The sequence below is a fragment of the Mirounga angustirostris genome, unplaced genomic scaffold (assembly GCF_029215605.1).
Source record: "Mirounga angustirostris isolate CCGP_5_RB_7025 unplaced genomic scaffold, mMirAng1.0.hap1 SCAF_16, whole genome shotgun sequence".
In the NCBI taxonomy this organism is placed as follows: domain Eukaryota; kingdom Metazoa; phylum Chordata; class Mammalia; order Carnivora; family Phocidae; genus Mirounga; species Mirounga angustirostris.
In genome coordinates this window covers 33,240,470-33,261,900 of record NW_026991724.1, presented here as the reverse complement: position 1 = coordinate 33,261,900, position 21,431 = coordinate 33,240,470, and the positions used below count along the sequence as shown (strand labels likewise).

The window sequence follows — 21,431 nt, the reverse complement described above, 5'->3', positions numbered from 1 at the left end:
CAGCCCTGGCTTGGAAAAGGGTTGGATTCTGGGCTGGGCCTCTGAGGGAATGGGTTGTGGGAGTCTCCTGGCCTCATTTTCCCATCTGTCAGATGCGGGGGGGGGGGGGGGGGCGCGGAATGTGGGTCCAGTGCCAGGCACTGGGGACGTGACAGTGACCGACACAGGCAGGGGCTCTGCCGCGCGGTGCTCACAGCCTGCTCAGCCGGCTGCCCAGCGAGGGACCATCCCTGGGCCCTCCATGCTGACTTGCACAAGCTAACAGTGAGATAGGACTGCATGGTTTGGGGAGGGACGGGGGAGAGTGACACTGAAGGTCCTAGCTCAAGACTGGGATCCAGAAGCCTCCTTTGCCCCATCAAACCGACTGGCCACCCAGGGAAGCCTATCTCGGAGGCCTGGACTCTGCCATGAAAAACAAAGAAGGCTGGGCCAGTGGTGGGTCCTCCCAACGTGGAATCAAGAGACCCAGGGAAGGACCCCCATCTCCCACATGCCCCAACCCCTTCAAAGTACCAAACACAAAGGCTTCCAGCCCCCAGGTCCCCTCATGCCCCCCCATCACCCTGGGCTCAAGTGTCACTTCCCAGATGGCCCTGTCTGGACAGCCTCCTCCACCCCTCCCTGCCCTGCCTATCCCAGGATCTGCTGTTTCCCAGAAATTATGTTACTGACCTGTGTACTTGTAGATGGCACCTCACCCCCACTAGAATAAACTCACTTGGTTCACTGTTGTGGCTTCAGCACCTTGAACAGCCTGACACACAGTAGGTGCTGAATAAACATGTCTGAGATGAATAAGTGAATGAATGAATGAACAGATAATGATAGTAGCCCCTTAAAAGCCTAGAAACTGACACTGTACCCAGACAAGAGGATTCCATGACTAGTGATCGAATAAGTTTGGAAACCAGAAACTATTAACATCTCTGAGAGTCCCACATTAGCATTTTTTTTTTTTTAAAGATTTTATTTATTTATTTGACAGAGAGAGAGATAGCGAGAGCAGGAACACAAGCAGGGGGAGTGGGAGAGGGAGAAGCAGGCTTCCCGCCGATCAGGGAGCCCGATGTGGGACTCCATCCCAGGACCCTGGGACCATGACCTGAGCCAAAGGCAGACGCTTAATGACTGAGCCACCCAGGCACCCCCACATTAGCATTTTAAAGGCTCTGAGAAGCCCTAAAAATTTCTAAAACTTTTTTTTTTTTTTTTTTAATTCATGAGAGACAGAGCGAGAGAGAAAGGCAGAGGGAGAAACAGGCTCCCAAGGAGCAGGGAGCCCGATGTGGGACTCGATCCCAGGACCCTGAGATCATGACCTGAGCCAAAGGCAGACGCTTAACCATCTGAGCCACCCAGGCGCCCAAAAAATTTCTAAAACTTTTAACTCTGTTTAATGCAGCGTTTGCCAAATGTGTTTGGCCACAGAAAACATTTTTTTATTCTTTTGGTAGAACATCAACAAAATCCTGGAATACATTTTGGGAAACATCAATGTAAGCTCACTTCTCACCCTCAAAACCATGACTTTACATGGCAAAATGAATCTTAAGAAAGAAAATGGCAAAATGAATCTTAAGAAGGAAAATGGCAGAATGAATCTTAAGAAAGAAAAAAGGACTCGCTGCTTCCGTTTGGTGGTGTCAAGTCAAGCATAGTGCTTGGCACATAGTAGGTGCTCCAGAAAGATCTGGATGAATGGATATAAAGTAAATTCAAGAATAAAGTCTACCAGCCAGGTGTATTTTCTCTGCCCCTGTACTGATAGTCTGAACCATGCAAGCAATGACAAGAATCTCTTCCCCTGGGAGGCTGGCCCACACACACATCCGTGTACCTACATAGACAACCCAAGCTAGGACACACATGCACACACACACACACTCATACACACACACACACAGGTACAACCATTCAGAGGCATATGCCTCCCACACAGTCACCTTTCCTGTGCCTGGCCAGTGTGTCCCTTAAGAAAAGCAACTGTCCTGGAAGTGCCTGAGTGGCTCAGGTCATGATCCCAGGGTCCTGGGATGGAGCCCGCATCAGGCTCCCTGCTCAGCGGGGAGCCTGTTTCTGCCCCTCCCCCCGCTCATGCCCTCCCCACAGCGTGCGCATGCACACTCTCTCTCTCTCTCTCTCTCTCTCTCTGTCTTAAATAAATAAATAAAATCTTATGAAAGAGAAAGAGAGAAGGAAGGAAGGAAGGAAGGAAGGAAGGAAGGAAGGAAGGAAGGAAGGAAGGAGAAAGAAAGAAAGAAAGAAAGAAAGAAAGAAAGAAAGAAAGAAAGAAAGAAAGGCAACTGTCCTTGGTGGGATGGAGAGGACATGAGGGCTGGAGAAGGCTCATTCACAATCTGGCAATTCGCATCAGGCTCCCTGCTCAGCGGGGAGCCTGTTTCTGCCCCTCCCCCACTCATGCCCTCCCCACAGTGTGCGCATGCACTCTCTCTCTCTCTCTCTCTCTCTCTCTCTCTGTCTTAAATAAATAAATAAAATCTTATGAAAGAGAAAGAGAAGGAAGGAAGGAAGGAAGGAAGGAAGGAAGGAAGGAAGGAAGGAAGGAAGGAAGGAGGAAGAAGAAAGAAAGAAAGAAAGAAAGAAAGAAAGAAAGAAAGAAAGAAAGAAAGAAAGAAAGAAAGAAAGAAAGAAAGGAAGAAAGAAAGAAAGAAAGGAAGGAAGAAAGAAAGGCAACTGTCCTTGGTGGGATGGAGAGGACATGAGGGCTGGAGAAGGCTCATTCATAATCTGGCAATTCCCAGAGGGTAGGGTCACTCCAGGAGGTGACAAATTAAAAGCTAGATTTTTTTCCCACCCATTTTCTCCAGTTCAAATGTACAGGCGAGAGAGAAAGAATGGCAAAGTTAAGCTGCCCCAAGTATGACTCACACTCGAACCCTCCGGATGGCCATTTCTGTTTGACAAAGCCTTTCCTCACTGCTCCTGAGATTTCACCCTCACACCTCTCCAGGGAGTGGAGCCCCAATTTCGCGGAAAATGAAGCTGAAGCTTACCAACAACTCGGTGAGGATGTGGGTGGGATAAGGTGGGAGCCCAGGTACACTTAAGAATCCCCCCCATACCCCAGAAGCTTGGGTGTCCCATGTTGTTCCCAAGGCAGGCCCTGGAACAGTGGCAACAGCAAGATCCACCCCCACTTTGCCCTGCCCTCAGGTGCAAGTCTGCCACAAGGTCATCGTATGACCTTGGACATCTGACTTGCCCTCTCTGGGAAAATCTGATCATTCACATCAGAAGGGAAGCTCAGCTGAGGATTCTCTAAGATCCATTATTGCTCATGAACAAGAAAGCCTGAGGTCCCCACGTGAATGGTCAGAAATGAGTGTCCAGGTTAAATGAGATACTGCTTGTAAAGTGCCTTGCCCAGGGCCTGCATACAAGTTGTGTTCATTAAATGTTAGCTGCTCTTGGTGCTGTCTTTCCATCCTTCTGGGTCCAAATCAAACACTACCCCTCTGCCAGATCTTGTTTGAGTCCCTCCATCAAAAGGAATCCCTCCAGGGCCGCCTGGCTGGCTCAGTCAATACAGTATGTGACTCTCATCTCAGGGTCATGAGTTCGAGCCCCACACTGGGTGTAGAGATTACTTAAAAAAAAAAAAAGGAACCCCTCCAACCTCTCTCAGTCCTCATCCTGTACCTCCACCTTGGGCTGCCCTATCCGGCCCTGTGGTTAGGGTCTTATATCCTCTCTAGACTGTGAATTACCTGAGGGCATGTCTTCCTTTTGGTTCATCTCTGCATCCACCTTGAAACACAGGCTAAGAGTCTCACCTGAATAAAATACTCAAGATTTAGATGGAAGGGAAGGGAGGGGAAGGATGGATGACAGATGGATGTATGGATGGTTGGGTGGATGATGAATGGATGGTGGATGGATAAATGGATGATGATGAATGGATGATAGGTGGATGATAAATGGATAGATGGATGATGGACAGATGGATGGATGATGGGTGGATGATGGATGGATAGATGGGTGGATGATGGATGGATAGATGGATGGGTGGATGGGTGATGGATGGATGGATGGATGGGTGGATGGGTGATGGATGGATGGATGATGGATGGATGGATAGATGGATGGATGGATGATGGACGGGTGATGGATGGATGATGGATGTGTGATGGATGGATGATGGATAGATGGATGATGGAGAGATGATGGATGGGTAATGGATGAGTGGATAGATGATGGATAGATAGATGGATAAATGATGGATGGGTAGATGATGAACAGATGATGGATGGATAGATGGATAGAAAGATGACTGGAAGGAAGAAGAAACATGACTAAAGAACTAGTTGAGGGAAAGAAATGCCCAAACCCTCAAGCTCCACATTCAGTGCAGTGCCCTTCCCTGAAGAATAAATAAAAATAGTCCATAAACATAAGGAAAATGGTCAATCCAGCTAGTAATCAGGGAAATACAAATTAAAAGACGAGCTCTTTCTTGCCTGTCAGATTGGCAAAAAGAGAAAGGGGGAAGAAGGAGGAGAAAGAAGAGGGAGGAGGAGGAGGAAGAGGATGAGAAAAAAGAGAACACATCAGCACGTGGGTAAGAGTTAGGAGAGACCCGCACTTGCACACTACAGAAGGGTACATCGGTACATCCCTTTGTGGAGGGCAATGAGCAAATATCTATCAAATTTTCAAGTGACTACACTTCGACCTAACAAGTCCACTTCTAGGAATCTAGCCTAAGAAACACAAAGATTTATAAATTCGAAAGCTCCTTGCTTCATTGTTTGTAACAGCAAAAAACTAGAAACAACTAAATGTCCATCAACAGAGAATTGTAAATAGATTCTGGTGCACCCCATTCTATCGAATGATGGCTGTTGCAGTGGAGCAAATCTACAACACCAACATGATGGTATCTCCTAGATGAACAGTTCTTAACCCTGGCTACTCACTCAAATTCCCCAGGAAGTGCAAGGAAGGAGGGAAGGAAGGAAGGAAGGAAGGGAGGGAGGGAGGGAAGGAAGGAAGGGAGGGAGGGAGGGAGGGAGGAAGGGAGGGAGGAGGGAGGGACGGAGGGAGGGAGGGGGAAATTGACCTAGGACCCCATCCTCGAAGAGTCTGGATTGTCTGATCTATAGTAGGACCCAGACAATGTTATTCCTTGAAGTGCCTAAGATAATATTAATGTGCAACCAAGTTTGGAAACTCACTGCTACTTGAAAATAGCACATAACAGAAAGTATAATATAGTCAAGCGGTATATCATACTATATAGGGGTAAAATTCTGTATGCGTGCGTATATATACATATGTTTGTGTAAATGCACCACAAAAAAAGGTCTGGGGACGAAGACAACTGCAGATAACAGCGCTTCCCTCTGGGGAAGAAAGGGATTAAATTATTTAAGATGTGTCAGTCTTTTTTTTAAGATATGAATATAGATACCCCAAAAGGCAGGTCACACAGATGGGAGGGGAGCAGGACAGAACTCCTGTCCCTTTACTCATGGCCCCCTCTCCTAGTCCAGAGTCCGGGGACTTCTCCACCCCTCAAAGAAAGCATGAACTTCTCTGTTGCCTTTTCTGGTCCATGGGCAGTTGCAAACAAAGGTAATGATTATTGGTGCAGGTTTGCTTAGCTCTAGCAGTGAGACTCTGGGCAAGGTAGTTCTGTGCCTGTCTGGGCCTCTATGAAGCTGAGGTCAGTCAGAGAGCTGAGGTGAGAACCGGAGGAACACATGGGAAGAGCTGAAGGCAGGGTCTGGCAGGGTAAGTCCCTCCATGTGTCCTCCCCAGTGATCTAGATTAGCCACGCTGGTTGCTTTGGATGTGCATATGGGGGACCCGGTCATCCTCTACCCACGTTATTCCTGGAATAGAGAAGCACCAGAGAACCTGCTCCAGTGATGTTTGGCAAAGCCCCTGGAGCCCAAAGAGCCAAGGACACCACCAGCTGAACTTTCAGACACCTGCAAAAACACTAATACTACAGTCAAGCCCTTGACACTTATCTGACGTGCCCCTCCGTGCTCAAGAGTCCGGAGCAAGGGAGGCCCCAGCTGCCCCACACAGGATTCCCTAGAGCTGCCTCTTCGGAATTCTCACTCTGTGGACTGGTCACTTGACAAAGTAAGTTGAAAAGACCAAACCATAGCTTTCTAGCTTGTTTTTTTTTTTTTTTTAAGGTTTTATTTATTTATTTGACAGAGAGAGAGAGAGCGAGAGCAGGAACATAAGCAGGGGGAGCGGGAGAGGGAGAAGCAGGTTTCCCGCCGAGCAGGGAGCCCGATGCGGGACTCGATCCCAGGACCCAGGGATCATGACCTGAGCTGAAGGCAGATGCTTAACCACTGAGCCACCCAGGCGCCCCCTAGCTTGTTTTTTTTTAAATACTTTTTATTTTGAGCCCAAATGTCCAGCGACTAATGAATGGATAAAGAAGAGGTGGTATAGGGACGCCTGGGTGGCTCCGTCATTAAGCATCTGCCTTCAGCTCAGGTCATGATCCCGGGGTCCTGGGATCGAGCCCCGCATCAGGCTCCCTGCTCGGCGGGAAGCCTGCTTCTCCCTCTCCCGCTCCCCCTGCTTGTGTTCCCTCTCTTGCTGTGTCTCACTCTCTCAAATAAATAAATAAAATCTTTAAAAAAAAAAAAAGAAGACGTGGTGTGTATATATATATATGTGTATGTGTGTGTATATACATACACAATGAAATGTTACTCTGCCATCAAAAAGAATGAAATCTTGCCATTTGCAACAACATGGATGGAGCCAGAGAGTATAACGCTAAGGGAAAGAAGTCAGCCAGAGAAAGACAAATATCATAGGATTTCCTCAGATGTGGAATTTAAGAAACAAAACAGATGAACACAGAGGAAGGGAAAAAATTAGAGATAGAGAGGGAGGGAGGCAAACCATAAGAAACTCTTAACTACAGAGAAGAAACTGAGGGTTGGTGGAGGGAGGTAGGCGGGAGATGGGCTAAATGGGTGATGAGTATTTTTTTAAGATTTATTTATGCATTTATTTATTTATTTACTTATTTATTTATTTGTGAGAGAGAGCATGCATGTGCTCATGGCGGCGGGGGGCGGCGGGCAGAGGGAAAGAATCTCTGAGCACAGAGCCCCTCACCGGTCTCCACGTGGGGCTCCATCTCCCCATCCTGAGGTCATGACCTGAGCCAAAATCAAGAGTCAGATACTTAACTGACTGAGCCACACAGGCGCCCCTGGGTGATGGGTATTAAAGAGGGCACTTCTTATAATGAGCACGGGGTGTTATATAGAAGTGATGAATCACTAAATTCTACACCTGAAACCAATCTTATCCTATATGTTAACTACCTAGAACTTAAATAAAAATTTGAAATCAAAAAAAAAGAAAGAAAGGAAAACTTTATTTATTTATTTTTTAAGTAAACTTTACCCCCAACATGAGGCTCCAACTCACAACCTGGAGATCAAGAGTTGCATGCTCTACCCACTGGGCCAGCAAGGCGCCCCTAGCCTGTATTTTTTTTAAAACCAAAGCTTCTTGTGTTTTCCCCTTTTTATGTTCCAGGAATTAAAATCCTAAACCATCTAAGGCAGGTAGCTCAGCCAACCAGTTCCATCCCATTTCATAGACAGGGAAACTGAGGCCCATAGAGGGAGCTGTCCTGCCCAAGACCACAGAGCATGTTTCCTCCACCCACACTCCCACAACCCCAGAGAGAAATAAATCAGTCTTGACCCAGGCCTTCTGCTAGAAGGGGATCTTTCCTTTTCATTCAGAGTTTTATTTAATTGCCAGGTTCCCTTGCAAACACATCCCATCTTCTCCTTCCTGCAAATTTCCCCCAACCCCAACCCTCACTCCTAGTGCTATTCAGGGGAAACGGGTCCCTGAAAGATGAGGGAGGTCCCAAAGGCCATTTAATCAAAGCTTGGCTGCACAGGCCTGGCCAGCACCAAGCTGGCTCAGAAATGTCTGGTCCGAAGACACCCCGGGCCATGTGGCAGGAAGAGGTGGGGGAGGAGGTGGGATAGGGAGTTTATTCAATGAAAAGTTCTGTTTTATTTTGTTTTGTGGTTTTTTTTTAAAGATTTTATTTATTTATTTGACAGAGACAGAGAACACGAGAAGGGGGAGCGACAGACAGAGGGAGAGGGAGAAGCAGGCTTCCCACTGAGCAGGGAGCCCGATGCGGGGCTCGATCCCCGGGGCCTGGGATCATGACCTGAGCCGAAGGCAGACGTTCAACCGACTAAGCCACCCAGGCGCACCTGTTTTATTTTGAATTAGTATTAGAATTTGCTTAGAGGGGCGCCTGGGTGGCTCAGTTGGTTAAGCAGCTGCCTTGGGTTCAGATCATGATCCTGCATATAATCCCCCACATCAGGCTCCCCACTCAGCAGGGAGTCTGCTTCTCCCTCTCTCTCTCTGTCCTTGCCCCCTGCTCATGTTGGTGCTGGCGCACACTCTCTCTCTCAAATAACTAAACCGTTTTAAAAATTTTTATTAGTGGGGCACCTGGGTGGCTCAGTCGTTAAGCGTCTGCCTTCGGCTCGGGTCATGATCCCAGGGTCATGGGATCGAGTCCCACGTCCGGCTCCTTGCTCGGCGGGGAGACTGCTTCTCCCTCTGCCACTCCCCCTGCTTGTGTTCCCCCTCTCGCTGTGTCTCTCTCTCTCTGTCAAATAAATAAATAAAAAATCTTTTAAATAAATAAATAAATAAAATAAAAATTTTTATTAGAATTTTATTTAGAATTTAGTATGAAAGTGTCACATTGTTTTTATCATTTAAAAACAATGTTTGGGGCGCCTGGGTGGCTCAGGTCATGATCCCAGGGTCCTGGGATCGAGCCCTGCATCGGGCTCCCTGCCCTGCACTGCAGGAGGCCTGCTTCTCCCTCTCCCGCTCCCCCTGCTTATGTTCCTGCTCTCGCTATCTCACTCTCTGTCAAATAAATAAATAAAATCTTTTTAAAAAATAAATAAAAACAATGTTTTACAACCTAGCACAAGGCCTGACACAAAGCCCTGGATCAGACAGGGCAGCAATCTCACAGCCGAACCCGCAGGATGGGTGAGGATGAAGGGGAGAACAGGCACAAGCCATCCCCACCCAACGCAAGCGGCATGAGGGCCCCCAGCCCTCCAGGATGGGGCATCTCTCACTTCCTGAACAGGAACAGGGGCTGGCAGGAGGTGGAGGGGGCAAGAGAGCCCATCAAAGATGCCGAGGAAAGGGGTGGGGTGGGGGGGTATGCCCAAGTCAGATGCCCCACTCACTCGTGCACTTAGGGGGGTGCATTCACTCATTACTCAGTCACTTGTCCACTACTCTCTCACCCACCCACCCATTCACTTACCCCCTCAAAGTTTGCACGTCTAGTCACTCACTTAAGAAATCCCTTATAGGGGCACCTGGGTGGCTCAGATGGTTGAACGTCTGCCTTCGGCTCGGGTCATGATCCCAGGGTCCTGGGATCAAGCCCCACATCGGGCTCCTGGCTCAGTGGGGAGCCTGCATCTCCTTCTCCCTCTGCCTCTCCCGCTGCTCATGCTCTCTCTCTCTCTGTCTCAAATGAATAAAAAAAACTTTAAAAAAAAAAAAAAGAAAGAAATCCCTTATAAACACAAGGACTCAGAGGCTCAGGTCAATGGCATCTACCAGTCAGCGTGGGGTCCCAGAAGCCCACCAGGCTGACCATATCCCATATGTGATTTCCTGCCCCTGAGTGAGTGGGGCAAGGCAAGCTTTGCCAACTCTCAGTAGGGCTGCTCTGGGAACGGGATTTGAGTCACTCCCTAAGGCCCCAGGAGACAGAACCAGAACCAACGCACCTACATTATGGAGGCAGATTGCGGTTTAATGGAAAAGAACATATGGAACTCAAGCTAAAAAAAAAAAAAAATGCATAGAGGTAGTGAGCTCCCTGGGAGTGGAAGTGTGCAAGTCCAGGATGGATGAAATTAAGGATGCCGCAAACACACCCAAAGAGGTCTGAAAGAAGTGACCTCCAGGTTCCTTTTCTTTTTTTTTTTTAAAGATTTTATTTATTTATTTGACAGACATAGTGAGAGAGGGAACACAAACAGGGGGAGTGGGAGAGGAAGAAGCAGGCTTCCCGCAGAGCAGGGAACCCGATGTGGGGCTCGATCCCAGGACCCTGGGATCATGACCTGAAGCCGAAGACGCTTAACGACTGAGCCACCCAGGTGCCCCATCCAGGTTCCTTTTCAACTTGAGGCTGGAAGGAGTCTGAGAAGTTCAAAGACAAAAGGAGTGAAAGTCTGAATCTTCCAACATGCGAGCCAGGCCCCTGGCTGGCCACTATCTCCCCAAGGGGCACAGGGCATCTGCAGAGTTGTCCTGAGCACCCAGAACATGTGCACCACTCACTGCTCCCCAGAGAGCCCAGCACTCTGCAGCCTCCACCCCAGGAGGCAGGAGCCTGCCCCTTCTTTCCATCTCCCTCCTCTGGGAACCCACTCTCCTCCCTCCCCTGCTCCCTGGGGACTCCCTAGGCCTGGTGACTGTCTCTCCTCTCCCCAGGTTCAGACCTGCAGTCCCAGGGGGCTAGGGACAAAGCCATTTCTCTGGTTCATGAACCAGAAATAGGATATTTGTTGCTGGTGGCTACAAGGTCGTGCAGCCCCCAGGCCAAGGGGGTACACCCAGCCTGGATGCGGGGCCACTGCCACCCCAGCTCCCTTCTGCAGCCATGCCCTGCTCCCTAACCAAGGCCAGATGGCCATCACTCTGCCTTCAGGCAGGTAAAATTCAGTGCAACAGGAGTTAGGTGAACAGTATGTTTTATTTAATTAGGATCAACAGAAGAGATAAACCTCACAGCAGGACAGGGAATGACAACGCTGCAAAAAATAATTCATGCCCAGGTAACGAAAGGACAAATTTCAATTACAGAGAAAACCGGGGGAGAGAAAGGTGCCTGGTACCTCCAAGGAGGAGAATGGTACCAGCATCGGCAATGCCCAAACCTGAGGGCCAGAGGTGGTGGGCACTCCAGGACTGGAAAGCCGGGCAACTAGGTGGTCGTTCCAGAACAGCTGTCCCTCCCTTTCCTGAAGGGTGGGGAGCTGGGGGAGCCAGGGGGGCTGTCTGGGTCCTCGCAGGCAGGTATGGGGGCCGTGGGGATCTGCCCTGCTAGGGCCACTGGGCAAAGTCACATCCAGCCAGGCCCGAACAAATGGTGTCCCCAAGGAGAGAGAACAAATGTTCTAATCCTGACACTGGTCACTAGATCACTCAGCTGTTAAGCATCCCCCTGCCCTGCCCCCTGCCCCCGGCCCTGAAGAGGGCCCTCATCCCATGCCCTACCTTCGGGCACACCAACCTCATTTCTCACACTAGAGCAAGGAACGGCCCCACCGGGGATCTCCAGAGTCCCTTGATCTTCTGAGCCTGCTTCTCATGTCTACCCTGGAAAATGGAGTGCTTGAACTGGGTGGCTTCCTCCGAGGGTGGTGGGCTGAGACCCCATCACCACCACCACCACCTGGGTGCTGCCTGAAAATGAAAAGTTCACGGTGGTGATGATTGCAAAACAGCATGAAAATACTAATGCCGCCGACCCGCACACTTAGAAATGGCTAAGATGGTACATTTTAGGTTATATATATCTTACCTCAATTTTTGAAAGAGGGAAAAAATGAAGAGCTCTGAGCCCCTCCCCAGACCAGCTGGGTGAGCATTTCTAGCGTCTGGGCCTGGGGACATATAATTTTTTTTCATTTATTTATTTAAGTAATGTCTACACACCCAATGTGAGGCTCGAACTCATGACCCCGAGATCAAGAATCGCATGCTCTTCGGGTTGAGCCAGCCAGGAGCCCAGGAAATGCAATTTTTTTTTTTTTAAAGATTTTATTTATTTATCTGACAGAGAGAGACACAGCGAGAGAGGGAACACAAGCAGGGGGAGTGGGAGAAGGAGAAGTAGGCTTCCCACTGAGCAGGGAGCCCGACGCGGGGCTTGATCCCAGGATCCTGGGATCATGACCTGAGCCCAAGGCAGACGCTTAACGACTGAGCCAGCCAGGCGCCCTGGAAATGCGATTTTAACCAGCTTTTCACGAGGGGCGGGCGACCAACACGCAGCTGAGGATCGTCTCAGCTGCAGGAATCCACGCTCTCCCCAAATCAAGGTTTCCCTTACCTTTTCCAGCATAATGCCATGAATTATCTCCATAAATACTTCTTGTGCAAATGAGTACTCAAAACAAGGACGGGTCCAAGTTTCACAGCCCAAGGAAAATGTTTTATTGACGTATTCTCCCCCCAAAATGAGCACACCAGCCACACCTTCCTTCCCAGGGCTTGGCCGCATGCACCCCAGACAGAAGAACTTGCCCAAGTGGGCTCCGCTCTCTCTCTCTCTCTCTCTCATCCCCTCACCCCAAGCGTTAGGTGACAGCAGCCCCAGCACCCCCATTAGCCATGAGGAAAATTGCTGTTAAATTAGTGAGCCCATCTACAGAGCCCCATTTTATATCCCAATTCAGAAGATGGCGTGAACATCTGCTTTCACTTCAAGACATTAATTTTCAATTATTGGAGAAAAACAAAATTAGTCCTGACAAATTGCTGGCGAGCACAGGCTCTTGTCTGGTGGTTCATAATAATAACTTCAGGGGCCCACAATTAGTGTCCTCAGCCGGAGTTTCCTGATGGGTCCCTGTCATCTGTGTCAGTGGCAACAACATCCCGGTCCCCGGGCATTCTCAGGGAACTGCCTCGTTGGGGCCGGTTGAGAGAACTAAGGAAGTTAGGTTTTTCTCTTTCTGGAGAAGGCAAGGCTGGGGTGGAGGGGAAGGGAGAGGATGAATACAAAACAGCCACCCTGATCATTTTCAGCTTGGGACATATCGCGCCCTGCTTCCCTTCCAAACACTTACATGGGAATGCAAATCACTCCTGAGCCCAGGGGCGCCCACATGGCACAGTTAGACCACCTTAGGATTCCAGTCTGCCATCTTCAATGGGAGACGGATGGGTGACAGGATTCTCTTAGGAGACCCCTTCCACCCCTGCCATAATGTCATCCGGGATTTCTAAGTCCAAAGCCCAACAGCTCCAGCCTCTGAGATCAGAATGTGTATGAATCTTCTATAACAAAAAAATTGTTTGCTGGGGTCCCATCCACTGGGGAACCTGGTTCAGCCCAGGTCAGACTCTACAGGAAAAAAAGAAAGAAAGCTCTGAATCTGCCAACCTCAAGGACCCCCAAATCCAGAGTACAACCCACTTGATAAGATATTATCAACACTGTAATCTCATTTGATGGGTTTTTTATGTATCTTGGCTGCTGTAGTCACTATATCAATAAGAAGCCACTGAAATGTGAATGAGCAGAAGAATTCGGATAATGACGTGGCAATCTTTGAATTTGACTTGTCACAATCGAAACTAGAGTGTGTTTGCCTAGTGAATGCGTTCAGACTCTTGGGGAACAGGAAGGGGGGGCGGGAGGCAAGTCAAAAAGAAAGAAAGAAAGAAAGAAAGAAAACAAAACAAAACAACAACAACAAAGGAAAATTATATCTTTAAGACAAGAATGAAAGACGTTGCTACTTCCAAAGTCAACGCGGTAACTGAGCTCCAACATTGTGTAATTGACTTTGCAAGTAGAACAACAGCAATGTAACAAAGAAAATGTCAGTGTTTTCACAGCACTAATCTATAACGCTGGGAGGCCCTCCTGCTGTCAGCCAGGGCTGACAATACAATAGCTTTCAAAGGGATATTACCATCATGCTTTTATTCCTGACATCAATCAAGACAAAGAGAATCCTTTTCACAAGACATTAAAAATCAAACCTTTGTACAAGAAGATAGGTAAAACAGCATCCTCCTTAAAGACAGCCGCGCAGAGCAATCAGCTAATTGGCGCTCCTTGAAAGAGGTAAAGTATTTTTATTTACTGAGTGTACAACCCCAATTGTTGGCTGCCACCGATCCTGGCAGGTAAGCTATGAATCAAAACTTTCCATCAGCATTTCCCCCACTCCACTTGGTAGGCAGAGGGAGCTCACAGCGCCAAAAACTTCAACTGGGATATCACCAATCCAGGCTTAATTAGTCCATTTTGGGTGCAAAACTATTCTGATTCCCCACTACCATGCGCACAAAATGCCCTTGCAAGCTGACGGGAATCTGCAGAAATTGTCAGATTTGTCAATCCAGGTTTTCCCTAGCTACCCACAGTAATGCGGAGCCCCCTAACAATTTTCAAGGCATTCTTCTGTTGCAATTACCCTAGACCCGCAGATAAGAAAGAAGCCCTGATATCCACAGCAAACGTTTACAAGACATGAAGATAATATTCTTTGCAAACACCAGTGTACCACAGACAAGATCCAGGAAAGGTAAATCCATCTTAACCTCGACCAAAGGGTTAACTGACTCTACACATTCAGTTTAGTCAAAAAAAGGGGGGGGGGGCAGTGGAGGGCAGTCAGGAAAGCTGGGCATCTTCTGCTTGCTTACCAACAAGAGTTTTTGATGATTGCATGTCAAAAGTTGGTGCCACTTCCAGAACCCTGCAGGTCCAGGAGCAGGGAGTTAAGAGGTGCTCATGTTTGTGCGAGTTCATTATCTGCACACTATCCAAGCCACTGAAGTCACCCACCCACTCGCCTGCAAGGGGTCCAAAATGCCATGTCCCCACACCTCTTCGGGGCTTGACAGAGCCACGGGTCTAGGTGGCCCCAGGCCCCAGATTATTGCTAAGGATGGGGGGTGGGGGGAAAGTCACTCAATTTCCAGCAGGGGGTCCCTTTGGAATTCAGGGCCCAGGTGTTTTGTGACTTCTTCCTCTGGTACCTAACAGACCATCTGCCAAAAATATGGGAGTCCAGCCACTCAAAAGACGGAGATGCTACTCTAGAAGCATCTGCAAGCAGGAAAGATGTTTTTTACTTTTCAAATATAACTGTGATCGCTTTGGGTTTATTTTTTAATGGTTTGTTTTTAAACAGTTTCTGGACAACAGGTGCTTTTCATTTCACAAGTAGAAATGTTAAGAGAGGCGGGAACTGGCCTCAAAACCGCCCTGAAGTATCCTATCCTCCCACCACCACCTCCATCAGCTTTTTTTCCCAGAGCCAGGCAGCAAGCACGCCCATATACCATCAGCCTCAGTAGCAGGTTCCTTTCGTTTACACATCCAAACGAACAGTTAAGAGAAATCAATGCATCTAATTGCCAGACTATTAAATCCTACATCAGGGGAAGAATTCCACAGCCATCAGCTTAAGAGTTGACTACTGATACAGCAAATTATTATTGCAACTTTCTAGTAGATTGAACCAGATCCCCCTTTGGTCTCCAGCTAGCAACGCTGTGCTCAAAGATGTTGCACTCCTGTCTCCCCTCTAGGGTCTCTCCCTCCTCCTCTTCCTCTGCTGACACACCGTAGCATGCCACCACAGTGCCAGGGCTGGCCGGGTCTACTGAGTCACTTGAGGACTGTAAAGTCCCCAGCATTTTGCACCTTTCTCTATGAACACACGCTGGGCACCTATGGTTAGACGTTTAGCAGGGTCCTTCTGCCAGAGGCACACAGTTATCTTATTTTATCGCTTATTAAGTTTTTGCAAGGAAACAGGTGTAAGAATCTAAACAGCAATTACTAGCCATAAAAGATGTTTTCTAAAGTAAGGCAGGCTCTTCCACTCGCTGGAAGGCCGTGACTTAATGGAGGAGGCAGCGATTAAAAATTAGGATTAAATGTCACTGCCCAATCCACACAGAAAGCTAAAGAACCTATAAAGGATTTGTTTTGCCCTTCCTACAAGATCATGTACATTTAGCCAAACAAATCTCGACAATTTACACTTGTATGTGGTCTCAGCTGAATCAAGAAACCTGTAACCTCAGAACGCCTCTATTTATTACATCTCAATTATTTCCATGGAAACACAAGCAGTGGAGAACTACACTGTTCCCAAGTCCCTAGACCACCAAATTTCTAAGATGGACTTTTTGAGGACCTACGGGCTGGCAGGAGAGGAAGACAGAGAGGGGGAGGGGAGTGCAGAGAAGTCACCGGGGGTAGTTGGGGATGTTGCGGGGGGAGAATGCGCGGACACAGCCTGACTGCTAATTAATAATAAGAACGGTAATTAACAGGCAGTTGCTATATGGAGAAAATCAACAGTATTAAAATCATCCAAAAGTTTTAAGCTGAGTCTGGGAAAAAAGATGTATTAATTTTCCATATACATAAATAAATAGGCTGTTTCTTGGATCTGCGGAGGCAGTGTGGGTGAAGGGAGACAGGTTACCAAGTCACCTGATATCGTCAGCCAAAATAACATCAGTGAGAAGTGATGAGAACAGCCCCGGAGAATGAGGCCAAAATTATCAAAGGAAACAAATCTCACAACTGCCACACCACACCACCAGGAGACAGAAAGGTGGAGAATGGTGTGGGGGGGGGGGGGGGAATCGGTCAGAAAATGTGACTTTTGTAACATTCGTGTGGTTTTGGTGTTATTATTTTTTTTTAATCACAAGGCTTTTGAAAACCAACGAGGCTATTCTCCCCGCTGCCCTAGTGCCCTGGCCCCCTTCCCTATTTGCTGGGTGTCCTCCCTGGGAGCTGGGTTTTCCAAAGAAGGACAAACAGCCAAAGGGGACAAGTGACCCCACTCCAGAAGGAAGGTTGTGTGTCCGTGAGTGGAAAGTGAGACCCCCCCCTACCCCCCCGCCCCAGGCCTGTTTGATTTTCAAAGCAGCAACGCTGGGGCTTTCAAATCACACTTTCTGAGCATCCATTAGAAATTGTTATATTTCTGTCTTTCCTTCCTGCTATGGGCTTTCACATTTCCGAGATCAATTATGAATTACAGTCAAGCGACTTTCACAGCAGAATGCCCGGGCTGGGGAAGCCCACAACGCCTCCACGTTAGCCCTGACACACAGCAGTGGAGGCAAAATAAAATAAAATAAAATGTAAAAGGCACCACTGTTCCTTAAGAAGCACCTTCAAGCATCTTTAAAGGTGAGGACCTTGTCATTTAAACACTTGGTGTGGAGCTGTCCACACTCAAGCACACACTTTTGAATATTGTCTGAGAAAGGGGGGAGGCAGTTCTTCAAATGCAATAAATCCATCACCTGCTGAAACTCTTATCTATTCAAATTATCATCTCTCTTAATTCCTCCCTTGATAAGTGGCCACATCTCCACCTTATTCACCCCAGTAAACTGAATAAAAGGCAAAATGGTGAGAGACGAGGGTGGTAGCTGCTTCTGGAAAATGCAAAGAACCACAGGGAGAAACAGAGGATCTCAGGCTCCAAGGGCAGAAAGGCGCTGTGTGGCTGATATTTACAATACTTCTCAAAATGCCTACACTGGTCTTGTTCTCACTTTGCTGTCCTTCCCCCACCAATTAGTTTGAATTGTTGGCTATACATACACACATACAGATTTAGAGAGAGACATTCATTAAAAATCATGTCAAGGCTCATTTCATGAAAGGCTGAGACCAATTCTTGAGTCTTTCTCAGAGATACACAGAGTGGTTTTAGAATTAGGTTGGAGCAACTCTGAAACACCCACCCATCTGTTCACTACAAATTGCTCTACCTTTGCTTTCTGTGTCTCGCCTTCTAAAATAAGGAGGTTCGGAGGCAGGGATTGAGGTTAGAGGTAGCTAAGCTTTGCATCTTCCTTTATGAAAAACCTGCTCCTATACACAGATTTAACTCAGAATCAACTGCCTGAGTTAAATAAAACTGTTTTCCCAACCACAGATCCTGAGTCTACATTTTCTTCCGGGCCACCTTAAGTGGCTCTTGAAGGAGTGAGCAGTGAGCCAGGGAAAGAGAAAAAGAAATCAAATATTATTTCAAGCCACAGAGCCCTTCCTATTCAGCAAAAGGACAAACATCTACCATTTGCCTGTCCCCTTCTTGGGGTCTCTTCGGTTTCCTTGTGCCTTCATCAGAACACCCTCTGGGTCCCCAGTTCTGAGGAGCAGGCCAGGTTATCCCAGATTGGGATGCCTGCCACGGTGAAGGGAACAAGACCAACTTCTCTCAAGGAAAAAGCGGAAAGGGAGCAGCTAGCTGCCTTGGTAAGACTTTGCACTGAGTTGGTCTGCTTCTAAGATGACAGGGACAGTGTCTGCTCAGCCAGGAGCCCTGGAATCTGCTGGAACTTTAGGAGAGCAATGGCGGGTGTCTCACGACCCTCCTTGCCAGATTCAGTCCGGGCCTTTCCAGCCAGGAGCAGGCTGGCAGGAAGGGAGCGGGGCCCCAGCGCCTTCCCGCGCAGGCCTCCAGGAAATGAACTTTTCAGAGCAGAACTGGGCTCGGGCCAGAGGTCATCAGGGGAGTTGGGAGAGGACAAGGGCCTCGGGACTTTTGGCTCCAGAGACCTAGCAGCTCTCATCCTGTCCCTCCTCTGTCATCTCTCAGCTCGACGGGCCAGTCGGGCACCCACCCGAGGCGCTGGAATCGGGACAAAGCAGCAGGCGCGAGGCCTGGAGAGGCCAGTCAGTGGGGACAGAAGGGCAGGGGAGGGGCTCCGTCGCCCGCGCGCGGCGGCCTGTCCCTGGGGCCTCGGCTCTCCAGGGGCCCATTCTAGCCGGGGACCCTTGATGGAAATAGAAAGCAAAGCGAAGGAGACGGGGCGGGGGGGGGGGGGGGCGCGCAAGCTGTTTGTGTGTGTGCGTGTGTGTTGTGTGTCTTCACTAACGTGTGCACTCCGGGGACCCGACACAGGAAGCCGGCCTAGGTGTCGAGGATGTGAGTGCCCGGGGTTGGGTCCCAGGCGCCCTCCACCGAGGGGCGCGCGCGGCGACCGCTGCGCTCCCCTGGGGACCCGCGTCCTGCCGCCGCTGCGCAGACAATGAACTCCTGGCGGAGGCTCCCGGCCCGGTTGGCCTCGGTGGAGGGAGGCAGGAAGTGCGGGGGCCCGGGCCGGGAGCGCGGCCCGGGCAGGGGACAGGGAGGGGGCGCCTGGTGGCCGGGGCGGGGACGCTGCGCCCAGGGCGCGCGCAGGCTCTGCCCGCCGCCCTCGGCTACGGCGTCCCGGGGCGACAAGGCGCGGGCCGAGGAAAGGCGGCAAGGCCCGGGGCCCGGCGAGAGCGGCCTCCGAGCTGCCGGCCTCCGGGCGCCGGTCCTCACCGCCTCTTCCTTCCTCCCGCCGCCCGCCCGCCGCCGCCGAGATTCGCAATCCCCGCCAAGTCAGGCCCGCACCCCTTGATTGGCCACGCGGGCCCGGGGCCCGCACGGAGGGAGCGGCGAGAGCCCCTCAGCGGCGCCCCCAGGCCCCGGTCCCCCGCGGGCGGCGGCGCCGAGCCCGGGGAGGGTCCGGGCGGGTAGGGTGTCCGCGGCGTGCCCCCTCCGCCGCCTCCGCCTCCCGCTCCCGGCTTCCTCCTCCCCCTCCTCTTCCTCCTCCTCCGCCTCCGCCTCCTCCTCCGCCGCCGCCTCCTCCTCCTCTCGGCTCGCTCGCGCGGGTCCCCGGCCGCCCGCCCGCTCGCCGGTCCCTCCTCCCTCGCTCCCTCCCTCCCCGCTCGCTCGCTCGCTCGCGCCTCCGCCGGGCCTCGCTCGCTCACCTTTCACCGAGCGCGGCTTCGCCTGCTTCCGCCTGGACATGTCCGGGGCTCCCGGCGCTCCGTCGCCCTCCGCGGCCGGCTCCCCCCGCCGCCCCCCGCCGCTCCGGGCTGCCCTTCTCCCCCTTCTCCTCCGCCTGCCTCTCGGAAACTTTTTTTTTTGCAGCCGGGTCGGCGGCTGCGGGGAGCGGATCGTAGGTCCGGGGCGGCCTCCCTGGGGGGGACGGCCCGGGCCGGCCGAGGCCGCTCGGGGGCGGGGGGAGGCCCGGGGGCCGCGCCGGGGCCCTGCCTGTTGCAATGCGGCAGCCGGGGGCTCTCGGTCCCAGCGGCGGTCCCAGCGGCGCGGGGAGTCCGGAGGCCACTCGGCCGAGCCGAGTTATGCAAAAAAAAAAAAAAAAAAAAGCCGCCCCCCTCCTCCTCCCCACCCCCCGCCGGCCCCCGGCCCCTGCGGCCCCCTCCCTCCCTCCCCCACCCCACCGCCACCCTCACCCTCCTCCTCCTTCTCCTCCTCCGCCCCTTGCCGGATTTTTGTGCAAAGTTTGCAGGCGTCCGGCCACGCAGCCCGGTGCGGAGCTCACAATGAACCCATCTGAGGAGGGGGGACGGGGCTGGAGTCGAGGGGGTCTCAGGGGGGGTGGAGACCGGGAGGCGGTCGGGAGCGCGGAAGCTCAGCACCCCCCGGGAAAAAAAAAAAAAAAAAAAAAGCCTTCAAATTATCCCCTGCCGCACAAAAAAAATAATAATAAATATTAATGGCTAAAAAAATACCCAAACGCCTGGTTTGGAGATTATGATGGATGGGGAGGGGGGGTCCCTCAACTCAGCCTACTTGGGGGGGCTCGAAACGGCCGCAGTGGCTCGGAAGCCGCAGCTCGGGGCCCCTGGCTCACGCCCCCTTCTCTGGCTCTCGGCTCGGTCCGGCGCCGGGCCCCCGGAGGAGGAAGGGGCGCGCGGGGGCGCTCAGGCGGCGGCGGGCAGGCGCGCCCGTGCCCCGGGCATCGCTCAGCCCGTGCGCCGGGCCGCCGCTGCCTGCCCTCGGGCTGCGGTGCTCAGCGCGCGGCGCGCAGCCGATCCCCAGGCCGGTGCCAAGTCGCCGGCCCCGCTAGCTGCCTCCATGGGCCAGGGGCTCGGAGAGGGGGGAGGCGGCGGCCGCGGCGGCGGAGGAGGACGAGCAGGCGGCGGCCGGGCTCCCGTCCTCCCGGGCAGCGGCGGCGGCGGCGGCGGCTGCGCCCCGGCTCCTCCGCGCTCCAGCCGGCGCCGGCCCGCCCGCCAGCCTCCCTTGCGCTCCTGTCTTCTTTGTGGTCGCTGGCTCTCCTCCTCCCGATCCGGCTGCTGGGGCTGCACTGCAGAGACACATAATAAAGCCAGGCTTGGCTGGAAATGTAGCCGGGTCCCAGCAGGAGGATGTGAGGAGCGGAGTCCCGGCGGGGGAGCGCTCTGATCCCGTGGGGCGCCCCGCACTGCTCCGGCTCGGATCAGACGGAGAGAGGGCCAACAGCACCGAGCGATGGACAGCGCTGGAAATACAGCTCCGGCCGCCCGCAAAACCCGGACCGCGGCGGCGGCGGCGGCGGCAGGCACGGCGCGGGCGCGGGCACCGCACCGGCACGCGGGGCCCCGACTTGGGCGCCCGCGGCACCCGGGGCGGGAGGAGGGAACTGACACAGGGCCCACGCGTGCTGTCAAGCTCGCCAAGATGAATTAGCATCACAAACTGCAAAAAGGGGGTGGGGGGCGCAAACTGGGGTGAATTGCCCTAGCACTGCCACTTCCGCAAATTATGCCCCACGCACATGAATTAACTCTGAACTTGGCTTTTCCCTCTTGAACTCTGCCCACTGGTCCGTGTTTGAAGACCATCTCT

General features: G+C 51.6%; 1 protein-coding gene across 1 annotated transcript in view; it reads right to left on the bottom strand.

Moving 5' to 3' along the window:
- ZNF423 (zinc finger protein 423) overlaps positions 1 to 19,954 on the bottom strand; it is a 338,493-nt gene extending 318,539 nt beyond the window's left edge. The window contains exon 1 of the mRNA XM_054511334.2: positions 19,571 to 19,954. Within this exon, the coding sequence (XP_054367309.1) occupies positions 19,571 to 19,610 (40 nt within the window). The 5' untranslated portion in view covers positions 19,611 to 19,954. The remainder of the gene's footprint in view (positions 1 to 19,570) is intronic.
- Between the last annotated feature and the right edge of the window lie 1,477 nt (positions 19,955 to 21,431).